This window comes from Chrysemys picta, chromosome 4 (assembly GCF_011386835.1).
Source record: "Chrysemys picta bellii isolate R12L10 chromosome 4, ASM1138683v2, whole genome shotgun sequence".
NCBI lineage: Eukaryota > Metazoa > Chordata > Testudines > Emydidae > Chrysemys > Chrysemys picta.
Genome location: NC_088794.1, coordinates 109,006,494 through 109,021,351, shown reverse-complemented (window position 1 = coordinate 109,021,351; position 14,858 = coordinate 109,006,494). Strand labels below are relative to the sequence as shown.

General features: G+C 41.7%; 1 protein-coding gene across 12 annotated transcripts in view; it reads left to right on the top strand.

Annotated features, from left to right (window-relative positions):
• BAZ1A (bromodomain adjacent to zinc finger domain 1A) overlaps positions 1–14,858 on the top strand; it is a 110,438-nt gene that overhangs the window by 73,811 nt on the left and 21,769 nt on the right. For 10 of the 12 annotated variants that reach the window (XR_010600686.1, XR_010600685.1, XM_065593264.1 and 7 more), the window contains 4 exons: positions 1,391–2,002; positions 6,580–6,746; positions 7,308–7,462; positions 11,631–11,779. Coding sequence is in view for 10 of the 12 variants with exons in the window: in XM_065593264.1 (XP_065449336.1) it covers positions 1,391–2,002; positions 6,580–6,746; positions 7,308–7,462; positions 11,631–11,779 (1,083 nt within the window). In the remaining 2 variants the exon portion in view is untranslated. The remainder of the gene's footprint in view (positions 1–1,390; positions 2,003–6,579; positions 6,747–7,307; positions 7,463–11,630; positions 11,780–14,858) is intronic. The other 2 variants (XM_065593263.1, XM_065593261.1) reach the window with 1 other exon arrangement.

The following is a 14,858-nucleotide window of genomic DNA, read 5'->3' as shown; positions in this document are numbered from 1 at the left end:
ACTTTGTGTGGTGGTTTCTCTGTGAAATCCTTACAATTTTACTTAGTCTCCCATGAGAGAGTGTCTGTAACACCTTTATATTCTCAATAGTATAAATAATTATAAAGAACAATAAAGAAAACTTGTTCTAGGTTCTGGAAGGAGAAACTGTTATAAATAGGCCTTTCCTCTATGCATGCAAGTAAATTTTGTTCCTTTGTTCCTTGCTATTGACCAGTGATAAGTTAACCTGATTATTCACAACAGTTTTGTTTAGAAAGTGGGAGAATCTAAGCCAGTGGTCTCCAACCTTTTTATGCCCAAGATCACTTTTTGAATTTAAGGGCAACCCTTTACCCTGCCCCTTCCCCAAAGCCCCTCCTGCTCGCTCTCCCCTACCCTCACTCATTTTCACTGGGCAGGGGGTTGGGGTTCGGGAGGGGGTGCAGGCTCTGGGCTGGGGTCAAGGGGTTCACAGTGTGGGAGGAGGCTCTGGGCTGAGCCTGGGGCAGGGGGTTGGGGTGCAGGAGAGCGTGAGGGTTGCAAGCTCTGGGAGGGGGTCGGGGTTGGGGCAGGGGGTTGAGGTGCAGGAGGGAGTACAGGGTGCTGGCTCCAGGAGGGGGTTGAGGGCTGGGGTGCAGCCTCCCGCCGGGCGGCACTTACCATTGGAGGCTCCCAGGTAGCGGCGCAGCGAGACTAAGGGCACGTCTTCACTACCTGCCGGATCGGCGGGTAGCAATCGATCTATTGGGGATCGACTTATCACATCTAGTGAAGACGCGATAAAATTGATCCCTGATCGCTCTGCCGTCGACTCCGGAAATCCACCGCGGCAAGAGGCGGAGTCGATGGCGGCGCGGCAGCGGTCAACTCGCCGCCGTCCTCACAGCCAGGCAAGTCGACCTAAAATACCCAACTTCAGCTACGCTATTCACGTAGCTGAAGTTGCGTATCTTAGGTCAACACCCCCGCCTCCCCCGCCCCCGTAGTGTAGACCTAGCCTTAGGCAGGCTCCCTGCCTGCCCCGGCCCCACGTTGCTCCCAGAAAGAGCCAACGTGCCTCTGCAGCGCCTGGGAGTGGGGTGGGGGGCACGTGGCTCTGTGCGCTGCCTCTCTCTGCAGGCACCGCCCTCAAATCTCCCATTGGCCACAGTTCCTCATTCCCAGCCAATGGGAGGTGTGGGGGCGGTGCCTACAGGCAGGAGCTGCGCGCACAGACCCCTGCCCACTCCCCAGGACGTGCTGGCTGCTTCCGGGAGTGGTGTGGGGCTGCAGCAGGCAGGGAGCCTGCCTTAGCGGCAGCCCCGCCACACCACCAGAGATCGCGATTAACGGGTTGGTGACCACAGATCTATGCTAATGACAGAGGTTACAAGTACAGTACTGTCAGTTTTCTTCCTTTCATTTTTAGGTAAGAGAGGGCAAAATGGATTTAAGGAATTTACAAGGCAAGACGAGACTTCTTGTGAAAAGAGTGAACCTCTTACTGCTGAGGAGGAAGAAGCTTTAAAACGGGAGCAACAAAAGAAAGAGAAGGAACTTATAGAAAAGATTCAGAATGCTACAGCCTGCACCAATATCTCTCCACTGGGTCGTGACCGCATGTACCGACGCTACTGGATTTTCCCCTCCGTTCCTGGATTGTTTATAGAAGAGGACTATTCTGGTCTCACAGAAGACATGTTATTGCCTCGACCCTCTTCCTTTCAGAATAGCGTACAGTCTCACATCACAAACGAACTTCAGGTATCCACTAAAACTGGAGAGTCTTTGAAGTCATCTGAATCTACCTCCAATATTGACCAAGATTCATATGCCAGTGTTGCTGTAGAGGTGCCAAGACCAGTATATAAGCCAAACCGCTGGTGCTTTTACAATTCTCGGGAACAACTGGATCAACTCCTAGAGGCTCTGAATTCCCGAGGACATAGGGAGAGTGCCTTAAAAGAAACTCTTTTACAAGAGAAAAATAGAATATATGAACAACTAAACAGTTTTCCTGTGGAAAAATTCCATATTCCAGGTAAAGGGCAACTTCTTCCAAATGTATTTGATCTTAATTTGCTTTCACAATTGATTTCAGAGTAGCATTATAAGAATTCTTATTAGAATATCCTATAAAATGATTAAATGATTCTACCAAATGTCTTAGCAGCTGAACTCTTTGCTTTTCAGAAAACAGGTTTCAGTGTATTTTTGTGATGGATAATGTATTTCATGAGTGTCTCAGTGGAAGGGTAGTGGCTTCACTGTTTTCTCAATGTTGATTCATAAATCAGAGTTGCTATTGTTGGTCTTTTGAAGAAGTAATTAGCTATACCCACCTGGGAAGAAGCTAGCTACAGCATGCATAGCTAGGAAAAAGGCAAGGGAGTCTTAAAGGTAAAAGAAAACTTTGGTGTAGATGGTAGATCCTGAACACTGGTATCTGACATGAGCTCGTTTTCAGTATATTGATGATATCTCAATATTTCTGCTCTGAAAGAAAAGACAAGATGGTCTGCCTTTGAAGACAGAGGACACAAGGAGAGGCAACTACTATTACTTAGGCTTGGATGGATGGCTTTTCAGATGATGATGTGTGAAATAATTCAAAACCTCTGCAGAACTGATTAATATGAACAGGGTAAACAATTATATGTTGCCTGATTGCTTTTTCCCAAGAATTTGGCACAAAGACCTAACTGTGCTAGCCTTTGTGTGACATGCACAGACTTATCCGTGCAGAAGTTTCTATACTCATATTGGCACATCCTCCCTACAAGAGTAGCTTTTTCTGAAGAATAACATTGCTTTTGTGTGTGTCAAAATTTGGAAGCCTGCTTGAAACTATTGAACTTTTTTTTTTTTTTTTTTTTTTTTGGCTTAGAAAAAATGAGGCTTACATATAGGTATACTACCAGTAAGACAGTTGCATATATCACTGATACAAGTAAAGGCTGTGTCTTGTATACTTCACAAAAACTTAGTGAATTTGTTTGTGAAGTGTTTTGCAGGAATTTAACTGAAAAGGAAACTTTCTATGGTACAAAGTATTTCATTTAGGGCAAGTCTACATTACAGCGCTACATCGATGCACCTGCACCAGTGCAGCTGTGCTGCTGTAGCGTGTCTGGTGAAGATGTGCTATGCTGATGGGAGAGCACTCTTCTGTCAGCATAATTACTCCACCTCAGCGAAAAGCAGACAGCACCGGTATGGACAGTGTGAAACTTGTGTTGCTTGGGGGTGGGGAGGAGGCTTTTTCACACCCCAGAGCAACGTAAGTTATATCGACTTAGGCTGTAGTGTAGACCTGGCCTGAGTCTTGAATTACGTAAAATTCCTGTGAAGTTATCCACAGTGAACTATCTTGAGACAGTCTAGGTAGGGGTGGCAAGCTCATTCAGAGGAGTGGTCTGGATTCCTTGTTTAATTATAGCCTGTGGGTCAGGAAATGCATCCAGGACACTTTCTATTCCCTTCAATCCAAAGCTGATCTCCCACTGTTGTCAGTGGAGGCTTGCAAAGAGATCAGAGGGCGAACACAGCCTTTATATAGTAATTAAACTTTGTTTAGTACCTTGTCACATTCTTCACTCTAAGGAAAATATGTTCCCTTTCTGGTCAGAGCTACTTACCTATTTGTCAAGTACCAGAGGGGTAGCTGTGTTAGTCTGGATCTGTAAAAAGCGACAAAGATTCCTGTGGCACCTTATAGACCAACAGACGTATTGGAGCATAAGCTTTCGTGGGTGAATACCCACTTCGTCAGACATGCATCTGACGAAGTGGGTATTCACCCACGAAAGCTTAGGCTCCAATACGTCTGTTGGTCTATAAGGTGCCACAGGAATCTTTGTTGCTTTTTACCTATTTGTGTTTTCTTCCTTTTTCTTTTTCTTTCCATTTTCTTTGTCTTTGTGTGTCCTCTGTTTTTCACTCTGCATGTTCTTCCCTGCAACAACGCCCAATTCCAAGCATCATGGGCTTTACTCCCACCTCCTACCTCCATTACATCTACTAAAATGAAAGAATAGCTAATGTTAACAGTGAAATGTAACTGTTGGACGTTGGAATTGACACTCAAATTAATAGGGGGTACGGGAATTAACACCAGTGGATGGTGGTTGTTTCAGGCCGTCTGCAGATTCATTGTTTTGCCTTCCTTTGGAAGGTTATCTCTGCAGACATGAGAGGCTAGAAGCGTTTTTTTTTTTTTTTTTTTTTTAATGAAATCTTTAGATTCTGTACAATCTGACTTTTTTGTAATGAGGGCCATATAAATAGATGATGTGTGCCTCATCTAGCTGATGCCCATGTGTAGGTGCCCCTCATATAAATGGATATTGGTCACACACACAAATTTCTTTCCTTTGGTATGTTTTAGGTTTTCATTTACAAACAGAGAAAACACTATAGTATAAATGTAAAAAACTCCACCTCTTTCCCCGTTACTGCTAATGATAAAACCATGTACTCTGGACAGGAACTCTGGTCCAGTTTATTCAACAAAGGAAAGAATTCTGTGGTAAACAGTTTGTAAATTGTGCTGCAGTGATGATATAGCCATGGCAATTTTACTTTTTGGTTGGAGTTCCGTTGCAACAGAACTTAGCAACTCCCCCGTTTCCTTCAGTTGAATGGATCAACAATATGATTGTAAATGCTTTAAAATACTACCAAGGTATTCCTTTAAATGTTATAGGCAGCAGCTTATTGTTTTCCTCCTTCCTTCCTTCCCCCTTCCCAACCTGTCAACTGGCTTAAAAACAAGACTAGAACCCGATAACCCTTAATTTAAAATGTTTCTCCAGTACCTATCAACTTTCTCAATATCATCTCTTTGCAAATCACAGCCTACCATTTGATTCATGCACAAGGCCTAAGCCAAAAAGAGAACCATCCAAACACACCTTAGAGCAGGGGTGGGCAAATTTTTTGGCCCGAGGGCCACATTGGGGTTGCAAAACTGGATGGAGGGCCGGGTAGGGAAGGCTGTGCCTCCCCAAACAGCCTGCCCCCCGCCCCCTATCCACCCCTTCCCACTTTGCACCCCCTGACTGCCCCCCTCAGAAGCCCCGACCCATCCAACCCCCCCTGCTCCTTATCCTCTAACTGCCCCCTCCCAGGACCCCCCACCCCTAACCGCCCCCTGCGTCCCCACCCCCTATCCAACCTCCCTGCTCCCAGTCCCCTGACTGCCCCAACCCCATCCACACCCCCACCCCCTGACAAGCCCCCTGGGACCCCACCGCCCATCCAACCCCCCCGTTCCCCATCCCCTGACTGCCCCCTGGGGCCCCCTGCCCCTTATACAACCCCCTGGCCTACTTACTAGGCAGAGCAGCATGTCTGGTTGCCATGCCGGCCGGAGCCATACACGCTGCCACTCTGTTCGGCAGGAGCGCACAGCTCCACCGCCCAGAGTGCTGCCCGCACGGCAGCGTGGCTCAGTGGGGGAGGGGCCGGAGGCTAGCCTCCCTGGCCGGGAAGGACAGTCCCACGGGCCGAATGTGGCCCGTGGGCTGTAGTTTGCCCACCTCTGCCTTAGAGTAATGGTACCTGGTGGAGACATGTGGAAATTGTTCCATTACTTGCAAATGAGAGTAATAGAAATCCAGGTATGTAAATAGTGTTTAAAAAAAAGTAACCATGTAACCAATTAAAATGTTATCAGTTAAACACTTAACCGGGGAATTAGGAATGCTGGGGGTGCTGCAGCACCCCCATGTATTACATGGGACCCCGGCTGCTGGCCCCACATGCCTGGGGCAGCAGTGGAGCTCTGGCTGGCAGCCAAGTTTAATTGTTAACTGTTAACCAAAACTGATGAGAGTGATGCTTATTGGTTAACTGGTTAAACTTTTACATCCCTATAGAAATTTCCCCTTCTCTCCCTCCCTCCCCCCCCCCCCCCCCAAATCTGGGAGTTACAATTACCAACAGCTTCTGTCAGTTCATTCTTGACTGACTGCCTCCAAGTTTTTGTGTACTTCTCTCTTCAGCACACTCCCACCCTAACTCCCTTACACCCTGTGAACAAAGACTTTTGCCATCCATGATGGTTTTACAGACTGTGGGTTTAATCTTTTTGAGTGTGTTGTCAACTCTTTTGTGCCTTCCAATCTTTGGCATATATTTAACTTCTTTTATTATTATAATGTGCTGTTTGACATTTATTTTCATATCTTAAAGCTTTTATTATCCCATTCTTTCATTTGGCTTTTTTAAAGGGACAGTGTCAACTTAACATCTAGACAATGTGACAAATGAGTTAGTAGTGTCAGAGACTACTGGCGGTTACTTGTTAAAGTGGTAGGTAAAAGCTTTTAAGATAGGCATGTGATTTTTAAGTAAACAATATCCCTTTAATCTGCTTGCTTTCGGGACGTCTGAATGTTAATATCCATCTTTCTTTGGGGATGTAGATATTTGATCCTGGTTTGGGTTAGATTCTACTTTGATGATATGAAAATCTCAATACTGAGATACTTTCTAATAATGAGAGGTATTTTAAAGAACTATTTTTTGTTAATAATAATCCTATTTATTTAAAGTGTATTTTCTTGTCACTTAAGAAATAGAAAGCCCTAACAAAAAGCGTATTGGTTGTTGCAGACAAACTTCAAAATGACAACAAACCTCTTTCATCAGGGCGGGGAAGAATACAGAATGCACATGATACATTTCAAATGTCTGCAGAAAAACAGCTTGAACTGAGACTTAGAGACTTTCTTTTGGACATTGAAGACAGAATCTATCAAGGAACACTGGGGGCAATTAAGGTATTACATTATAGTTTTTCATGGAAAGTGGTGTTTCTAGGAACCAAACAGTGCTGCTCACTCTTTTGCCTGAACAAGAACTGTGCACAGTATTCTTATTTCATTTGAAATTCAAGTTTGGCGGGAGGGATAGCTCAGTGGTTTGAGCATTGGCTTGTTAAACCCAGGGGTTGTGAGTTCAATTCTTGAGGGGGCCACTTAGGGATCTGGGGCAAAATCAGTACTTGGTTCTGTTAGTGAAGGCAGGGGGCAGGACTCAATGACCTTTCCGGGTCCCTTCCTGTTCTGTATTTTAGGGGGGGGAGGGATAGCTCAGTGGTTTGAGCATTGGCCTGCTAAACCCTGGGTTGTGAGTTCAGTCCTTGAGGGGGCCACTTGGGGATCTGGGGCAAAATCAGTACTTGGTCCTGCTAGTGAAGGCAGGGGGCTGGACTCAATGATCTTTCAAGGTCCCTTCCAGTTCTAGGAGATGGGATATCTCCATTAATTTCTAATTTCTTAAACATGTACAATTATTGGCACAACGAGAAGTCTGCAGTCTCTCATTCATGTTTTCTGCAGGTTACAGACAGGCAATCTTGGAGAGCAGCCTTAGAAAATGGGCAGTATGAGCTACTAAATGAGGAAAACAAGGAAAATGGTATCATTAAAACTGTGAATGAGGATGCTGAAGAAATGGAAACAGATGATCAAGCCAAGTTTATTGTAAAAGACAGGTAAGAGCTGTGATTTAAATAGCAAATATCTTTTCTTTACCAATCTTGAAATGGTTGTTTTCTATGTGTGTTATGGGATTTTTGTGTAGGTTGACTTTTTGCACATCATCACCTTGCTAAACTAACTGCTATAATTTTTGATAAATTCTGTGAACCAACATTTTCTATATTAAAAATATTAGTGTTTTTAAGCAATGTATTAATGTCCAGTGAGCTATAGAACTTTGCTCTAGTATTTGCATGACCGTGTTTGTTACTTTGTATGTTTAAATAAAATAGGTCAAGTACTATGTTGCAAAATATACACATGTATTTTATATCTTGCAACATATTTGATCTGTCTGACAGCCAACGTCCAGACTTAATTTGCTGGGGAAAAAAGCTCAATAGAAAGGCTATATAAGCCTATGATTTAGTCAGGGGTATTTATAGTATAAGTCATGGACAGGTCACGGGCAATAAACAAAAATTCACGGCCCCCGTGACCTGTCCATGACTTATACTATAAATACCCCTGACTAAATCTTGGGAGGCTGTAGGGGTGCCCCAGGGTCAGCGGCACCAGCCACCTGGGGCTACTAAACAGCTGCTGCTCTGGCCGCCTGGGGGGGACTGCTGCTTGGCAGACCCTGGGACCGCCTGAGCAGAGGCCGGTGCAGTTGGCCCTGGGGCCGCTCCAGCAGCGGTAGGTGTGGCTGTCCCTGGGGTCAGCCACACTGGCCGCTGCAGAAGTCAGAGTTGCAGAAAGTCATGGAATCCATGACAGACACTGAGGTCTATGTACAATTAATGTTGCATCATTGTTCACCCTATCACTCCCCCAACCCTTCACCAGATGAGCTGCATGTTTAACTTTTCTTCAGCAGTAGGAAGAAATTAACAAAATGGCGCCCTGACCTTTATTAGAACCTTTGATATTGCTGCAATATAAATAATAAGTGAACTAATTTTTGTGAAATACAGTTCACTCTATTTAACACTAGTTGTGATCTACCTAAAGTAAATTGCAATTCAGTAAAAACAGAAAGGAAACCTCAAATTACATAATATTGTAACTATAAATGTATACATCTATTAATAGACTGTGTACATGTAAGGATGAGGAAGAGGGACCTTTTCCTAAATCAGTTTCTCAACCTATGAAACTGGAGACATTGGTAGAAAACTTTTTTATTGCCCCATTCTCAGATGGCTCATCTTCAGAATCCTTTTCGTAATTGTACACTAACTTAATGGTTTCAGAAACAAAATCTTTAATATATATCGTGTGCCCTGAAATAACATGGATATTTATAGCTTCATCCAGAGAGATTTATATTTTTGTTAAACACTGTACTTTTGTTCAGATTGATAAATCTCTGATCTGGAACGAACAGCTTTGCTCTCTCCAAACAAAGTTATTTGTGGACAGCTTCCTGAATCATATCTTGAGGTTGGGAGTTGGACAGTGTTGCAGTTAGAATTTATTTTTTCTTCTCTATTTATCTTTATAGCATGTTGCTGAATTAGCAGTCAGACTAAATAGGATCCTAGTTTAAAACAGATGTACAGTAATTGTTCACTCATCTTCTTTGTATCTTTGATAGGATCTGGGGATTTTCTGCTTCCTGAAAGCCATAATATTGAACTAGTCCTTTCATGTTTAATTTTCAAAAAACTAAAGTTTTAAGTACTCTTTATTGCCTGCACTCAGTTCTACTGCAGAAGCCTTTAATTCCACCATTGTTATTCATAATATTGACTCTTTTAATTAAATATTCTGGTTTGTGCTCCTCCAATAAAAGTCTTGTATACTAAAATAGAAACTTAAGGATTCTGGAGTCATGTGATGGAACCCTTTTGATGTTGGTCATTCCATCCAACTCTGAGCAAATGATGTCTCATAAGGGCCTAGGAGGCCAAGTAGTGCAGTATAAAGAAGCATGCAGTCTTCTTTCCTCTTTCAAGCTTTTTGGGCAACAAAGTATTAAAGGTACACATATGACTTCAAAATAGTGTTAGCAGCTTTTGAATATCAAAAAGAGCAGCAACAATAAAAGCTTGCTTTGTTCATTCATCAGGAAATCAGATTTTAGTTTATCCTTCATTAGTGATGTTTAATCAACTGCTAACAAAAGTTATTTCTGTAAGAATTGCTCTTCTCCATTCTACTGCAAATTGAGTGAAAAACTTTTAACTATACACCTCTGCCCCGATATAACACGAATTCGGATATAACGCGGTAAAGCAGCGCTCCAGGGGGGCGGGGCTGCACACTCCGGTGGATCAAAGCAAGTTCGTTATAACGCGGTTTCACCTATAACGCGGTAAGATTTTTTTTTGGCTCCCGAGGACAGCGTTATATTGGGGTAGAGGTGTATTTTAAAAAGAAAACTGAGTAACTGCTTTCTGTGTTTGAAATGTACTCTTACTTCTGGTTGGTGTTGGAATATCTTTCAAGATCCTTTGTTTCACTACATTCAGTCCGATTCCAATTACTGAAGTCAGAATTCAGGGCAATGCACATTTTGAAGCTGCACTATCAGTTGTCTGCACTATCAGACTACAAATTTGGTACTCCTTCTTGGGAGAAAATGTATGTTTTCACTTAAACAAAATTGAAATGCTGACTTACTTTCCATTTCGCTCTCTATCATCTGCACTTACTGCAGCTTACTTGTCTGTTCAAACTGGCTTTTAAAAAAAATAAATTGGGGAGTGGGGGGAGATTACCAAGGAAGATAGTGGTTTTTGAGCAAGACACAAGTGGGAAATTGTTTTCTAATTCGCTTTAAGAAGATGATGATGTTGATGCTTCTGTCTGTTAAAGGTAGTTTTAAAACACGTTAAGTTTGCAGTTATTACTGGTCAAGTGCAGGGGTTTTTGTTGTTTTCCCCGCCTCTTTTTGTCAGTCTGATAGTTATATTCTCACAACAAACTTGAACTGGTGCTGACCCTACCATATATATTCTACAATGGTATAGCTGATGGGGGGGGAGGGGGGGAAAGGAGAGTTGGAGGTTAACACCTACAAATTCTTTGCGGGGTGATAGTTTAGGTGCTTTTTGTAGAGGCTTAAAGGTTCACTTCTGGCTATCACATCATTTAGAAAAAAACTGACTTCTGGAAATATTACAGTTAACAGTGAATTTTAATGAGGTAGAACTGCAGATGGTTACACTTGACTCAGACTCAAACCGATAAAAGGCCTAATGCTCTTATTATGGAAGCAATCCATTGTACCAAATGTAGAAAGCTTTCATCATATCTGCTAAGCCCCATCAGTATGATATGTTGTATGGGCTCTTCCTGAAAATGTGTGCAGATTGAAGACTGACTTGGTCTGTAAGTGACTCTACTCCATTTAGAGTCATTGCAACTTGTAATATTATGTCCCTCAAGACATAAATGGATTTGGGGGATATTTTTAGGCATTGTCTCTACTTTCAGCATGAATGGGCTATTTCTGCACATTGTAGTTCTTTTTATCTTTGGATTTTGTGGGGGCCTTTGTCTTAGGGTTTTTATTTTTTGTTAATTTTATGAATATGTGGGGAAGGGTCGTTATCCTGATGTTATGTAGTATAAATGTAAATATATAGTGATGGTGAGCAATTTTATTTTCACAGGGTGGAATTTTTGAAAGCACCTCAGTGATTTAGTAGTGCAAGTCCCAATATAGACATTAAGGCATGTCTGAAAATTTCACCCTTGTATACTATAAATGGTTTTTATGTTCTCGTATTTGGTTTGTTCTTTCTATATTGCTATACTGCAGTCTTAGAATAACTTATGCTATTTATTTGAAGGGGGATCCTAGTAAAACATTTTCCTACAACTGTCAAAGTTTTTTTTATATATATATATATATATATATATGTGTGTGTGTGTGTGTGTGTGTGTGTGTGTGTGTGTATTACACTATTATATAATTCCTGGGGCCAATTCTTGTTACTTATGGTGTAGCATTTAGGGGCTCTTTAAAACAGTATTTTATATCTGCATGCATCCATGTTCAGTATGTATTTGGTAAATGCACTACAGCTTGTGTGGGGTGAAGACAATGGAAACCCACAGGGATGCAAACAATCTATATAATTTTTTAAAAGATTTTCATTAATATTTATCTCCTTTCTCAATATTGGATTTAAAATCCCATAAATCCTATCAACTTTTTAAAAATTTTAGACTTGTTGGATTAAAAACGGAAGCTCCAAGTACCGCATCAACAAATACGAGCACTCCGCAGCCAGTTAATAATGTGGTCCATTACTTGGCATCTGCACTGCTTCAGATAGAGCAAGGCATCGAGCGCAGGTTCCTCAAAGCACCACTTGGTAAGCATTTAATCTTGATATCATGTCTTCATTTATGTATTAGATTTTTTTGAAGAGAAACAGATTTTTTTTTCTTTTTCTTTTTTTTTGGTGATACTATACCAGGACAAAAGAACACATAACTAACACCCTTCCATGGACATTGTGAAAATAAAAATATTCAAGAAGTGGTTATTGCACAACAATAATTGCTGTAAATCTGTGGAACATTGGGGAATGTTCAAGTTCCCCAAATCCTTTCTGTAGTTTCTGCTCTTGGGCTATGTGGCCTTTAGTGTGTACTCTTCGGAATTTGAACAAAAAGCTTATAGTATAAAGTGTAGAACATCTTGGACAGGACAACTTGGTCCAAGTCTCAAGAGGTATGTGTCATCCAGTGGTACCTGGGGTAGCCCTCATGAAAATGCCAAAATCAGGACAGGCTGCAAAAGGGAGAGCAGAAAAACAGGCAGTTAACACTGAAGTTCAACTCACCAACCAGTCACAACTGTACTTTTGATCCCCCACACTGGTTATCAAGAAGCTAAAAAAGAAATCACACAGCCCCCTTATTGCATTCCAGTACTCTGGCTCCCAGTCAGCACCTAGGTCCAGTACAGTGAGAAGTTTATTTAAAAAACTCTGCTCTTTATACAAAATGTTCTTCTGAACCCCAAAGGGCCAGCCACATTGCCAGGCCAATATTAGGTTGGATCTTACCCAAAATACCACACTGCCAGCCAATCCTTTAGCATCTAAAGCTAAAGGTTTATTCTAAAAGAGAGACCAAGAAGAGAGTTGTTAAATGATAAAGCTGTCAGATACATACAGAGACTTCAAAGTCCATATGTCAGGTTTTTAGCAGTATTTTGGGAGTTTGCTGGCTTGAAAGTCCCTCTGGAACACATCCACAGCTTGGATGGGTCATTCAGTCCTTTGTTGAGAGCAGGGGTCCCCAACACAGTGCCCACGGGGTATCTAAGTGTGCCTGCGTACTGGCCGGCGGACGAGCATCCGTCGAAATGCCACCGACAAGCAGCAGCATCCAGAGGTGTCGCCACCGAAATGCTGCCGATTTCTGGTGGCGATGCCTCTGGATGACGCTGCTTGTCGGCGGCATTTCAGCAGATGCTCGTCCGCTGCCATGGTCCTCCGTGGCTCATCATCTGGCGCCCGCCAGACGAAAAAGGTTGGGGACCACTGGTTTAGAGCTTCAGTTTGTTACTCCAGAGGTAAGAAGCAGGAATGAAGACCAAACAGAGACAATGCAGCTGCCTTTCATAGTCTTTTGCCTTGTGGCTTATTTCCTTTGTCCTAAACACAAGATACCCAGCACATGGCATGGAAAAGCCTTAGAGTTCTCTGTCTTTAGGCATACCACATGCCTTGCTGACTCATAAGGTGTATTCCCTGGTTCCTTTCAATGGGTTCATTGTACAGTTGAAGACCCTTGATGGGCCATTGACCAGGCTAGGCAGTGCTGATGCCAATCTGTCTGGGGATATCCCCCAGATGCACAGCACAAGTCTGAAATACAGATATATCATACATAACTATAACTCACAATACAAAGATGATACAAACATATAAACAAGATTATCATACTTGGCAAATCACAACTTTTTCACAGATACCTTACACAGCATATCTGATCAGATTCCTTGCAATTTTATAATATTGGTATAACTAATATTATAAACGGTCTGCCATATTCCATGTAGTGTCACAGCATGTACTGTATAAGTCTGTCGAGCACTGGTCCTTTTTTCCCCCTCTAACCTGCCTGAAAGTAACTAGGAGAGACCCCCTTTTTTTGTTGTTGTTGCTTTATCATACAGTCTTTTCCTTCTTCGGAGAATCCCTATTACATTAATTTATCCTCTAAATTGTTCCTTAGAAATTTTAGAAAAAAAACTGAAGTTCCTCGTTACTGAAATTTATTAATCTAGAATACTTTTTAGTTCTGTGGCCTTTATGCTTGTAAGGACTTTTTTCCCAACATCAAGCATAATTTTGCTAAGTGTTTTGATCAATCCAAAACTTTTTTTTTTTTCCGTCAGCTTTTTCCATTCAATGTTACATTTTTTTGGTGTGTTTGAAAATTTTTTTAATTAACTGTATCTAAATTTTTAAACAAAACATGGTTTTGAAATGAAAAGTCAAAACATTTCATTTTGAAAATGTCAATGATTTTTTTTTTAATTTAGCCAAAACTACTTGTCAAATTTATGAATAGTTTTATTTGCCCTGAAACGGCATTTTTCAGCAAAAACTATCTGACTAAAAATTTTTCCTCGGCTTTAGTCCCGTATACATTTGAGAGTCCACTTTATAAATTACTCAAATATTCTGTTTTCTTTGTTCACAGTTTTCCATAGTCCTAATGATTAGATTTTTTGGAGGGAACGGGGTAGGAATCGTGCTTTCATACAGATTTGTTCTGTTGTCTTACAAAGAAATCTAATAGTGTTGTAGGATAGCTGGCTTGTCTAAGTGGCAGGCCTTAAATCTCATATGTCCTTACTTCTCCTTTCAAGACTCTGCCATATTACTTTAACTAAACAGGTATTGTTAAAGCGCTACAGACCCTGCACCACCCCAGTGTGGAACTGTTTATGCCAATATATCTTATTCACATGCAGGGAAGGGGAATATATTATACTAATATAAGGCACCTTTATATTGGTATAATTTCATCCACACTGGGCAGGAGGGCGAGGGAAATTGTACTGCTTTAACTATACTGTTCTAACTATATTGCAGCAGAAAAACACACACTTCCCACCCCCAACTGAAATAGTTTATACTGGCATAAAAATTGTGTACACCAACCACTCTCACCGAATTCTGTATCAGTCTGCCTTGGCAAAGTGATGATATATTTTACTCCACAAGTTTTCTTGTCAGCCCCCAAGTCATAGGTATTTTTGGTCAGGTGGCCCTTATGCACAGAAAAAAGTCATTTTGTTGCAGTTACTTCATACATAAACCAAGTTAAGAGATTCTAGAACAAAGCCTGCTCATTTTCTAAAGAATTCTAACCAGGAAAAAAAAAGAAGAAAAAAGCTAACACTGCTTTAAGAAGATAAAACAAGACTGG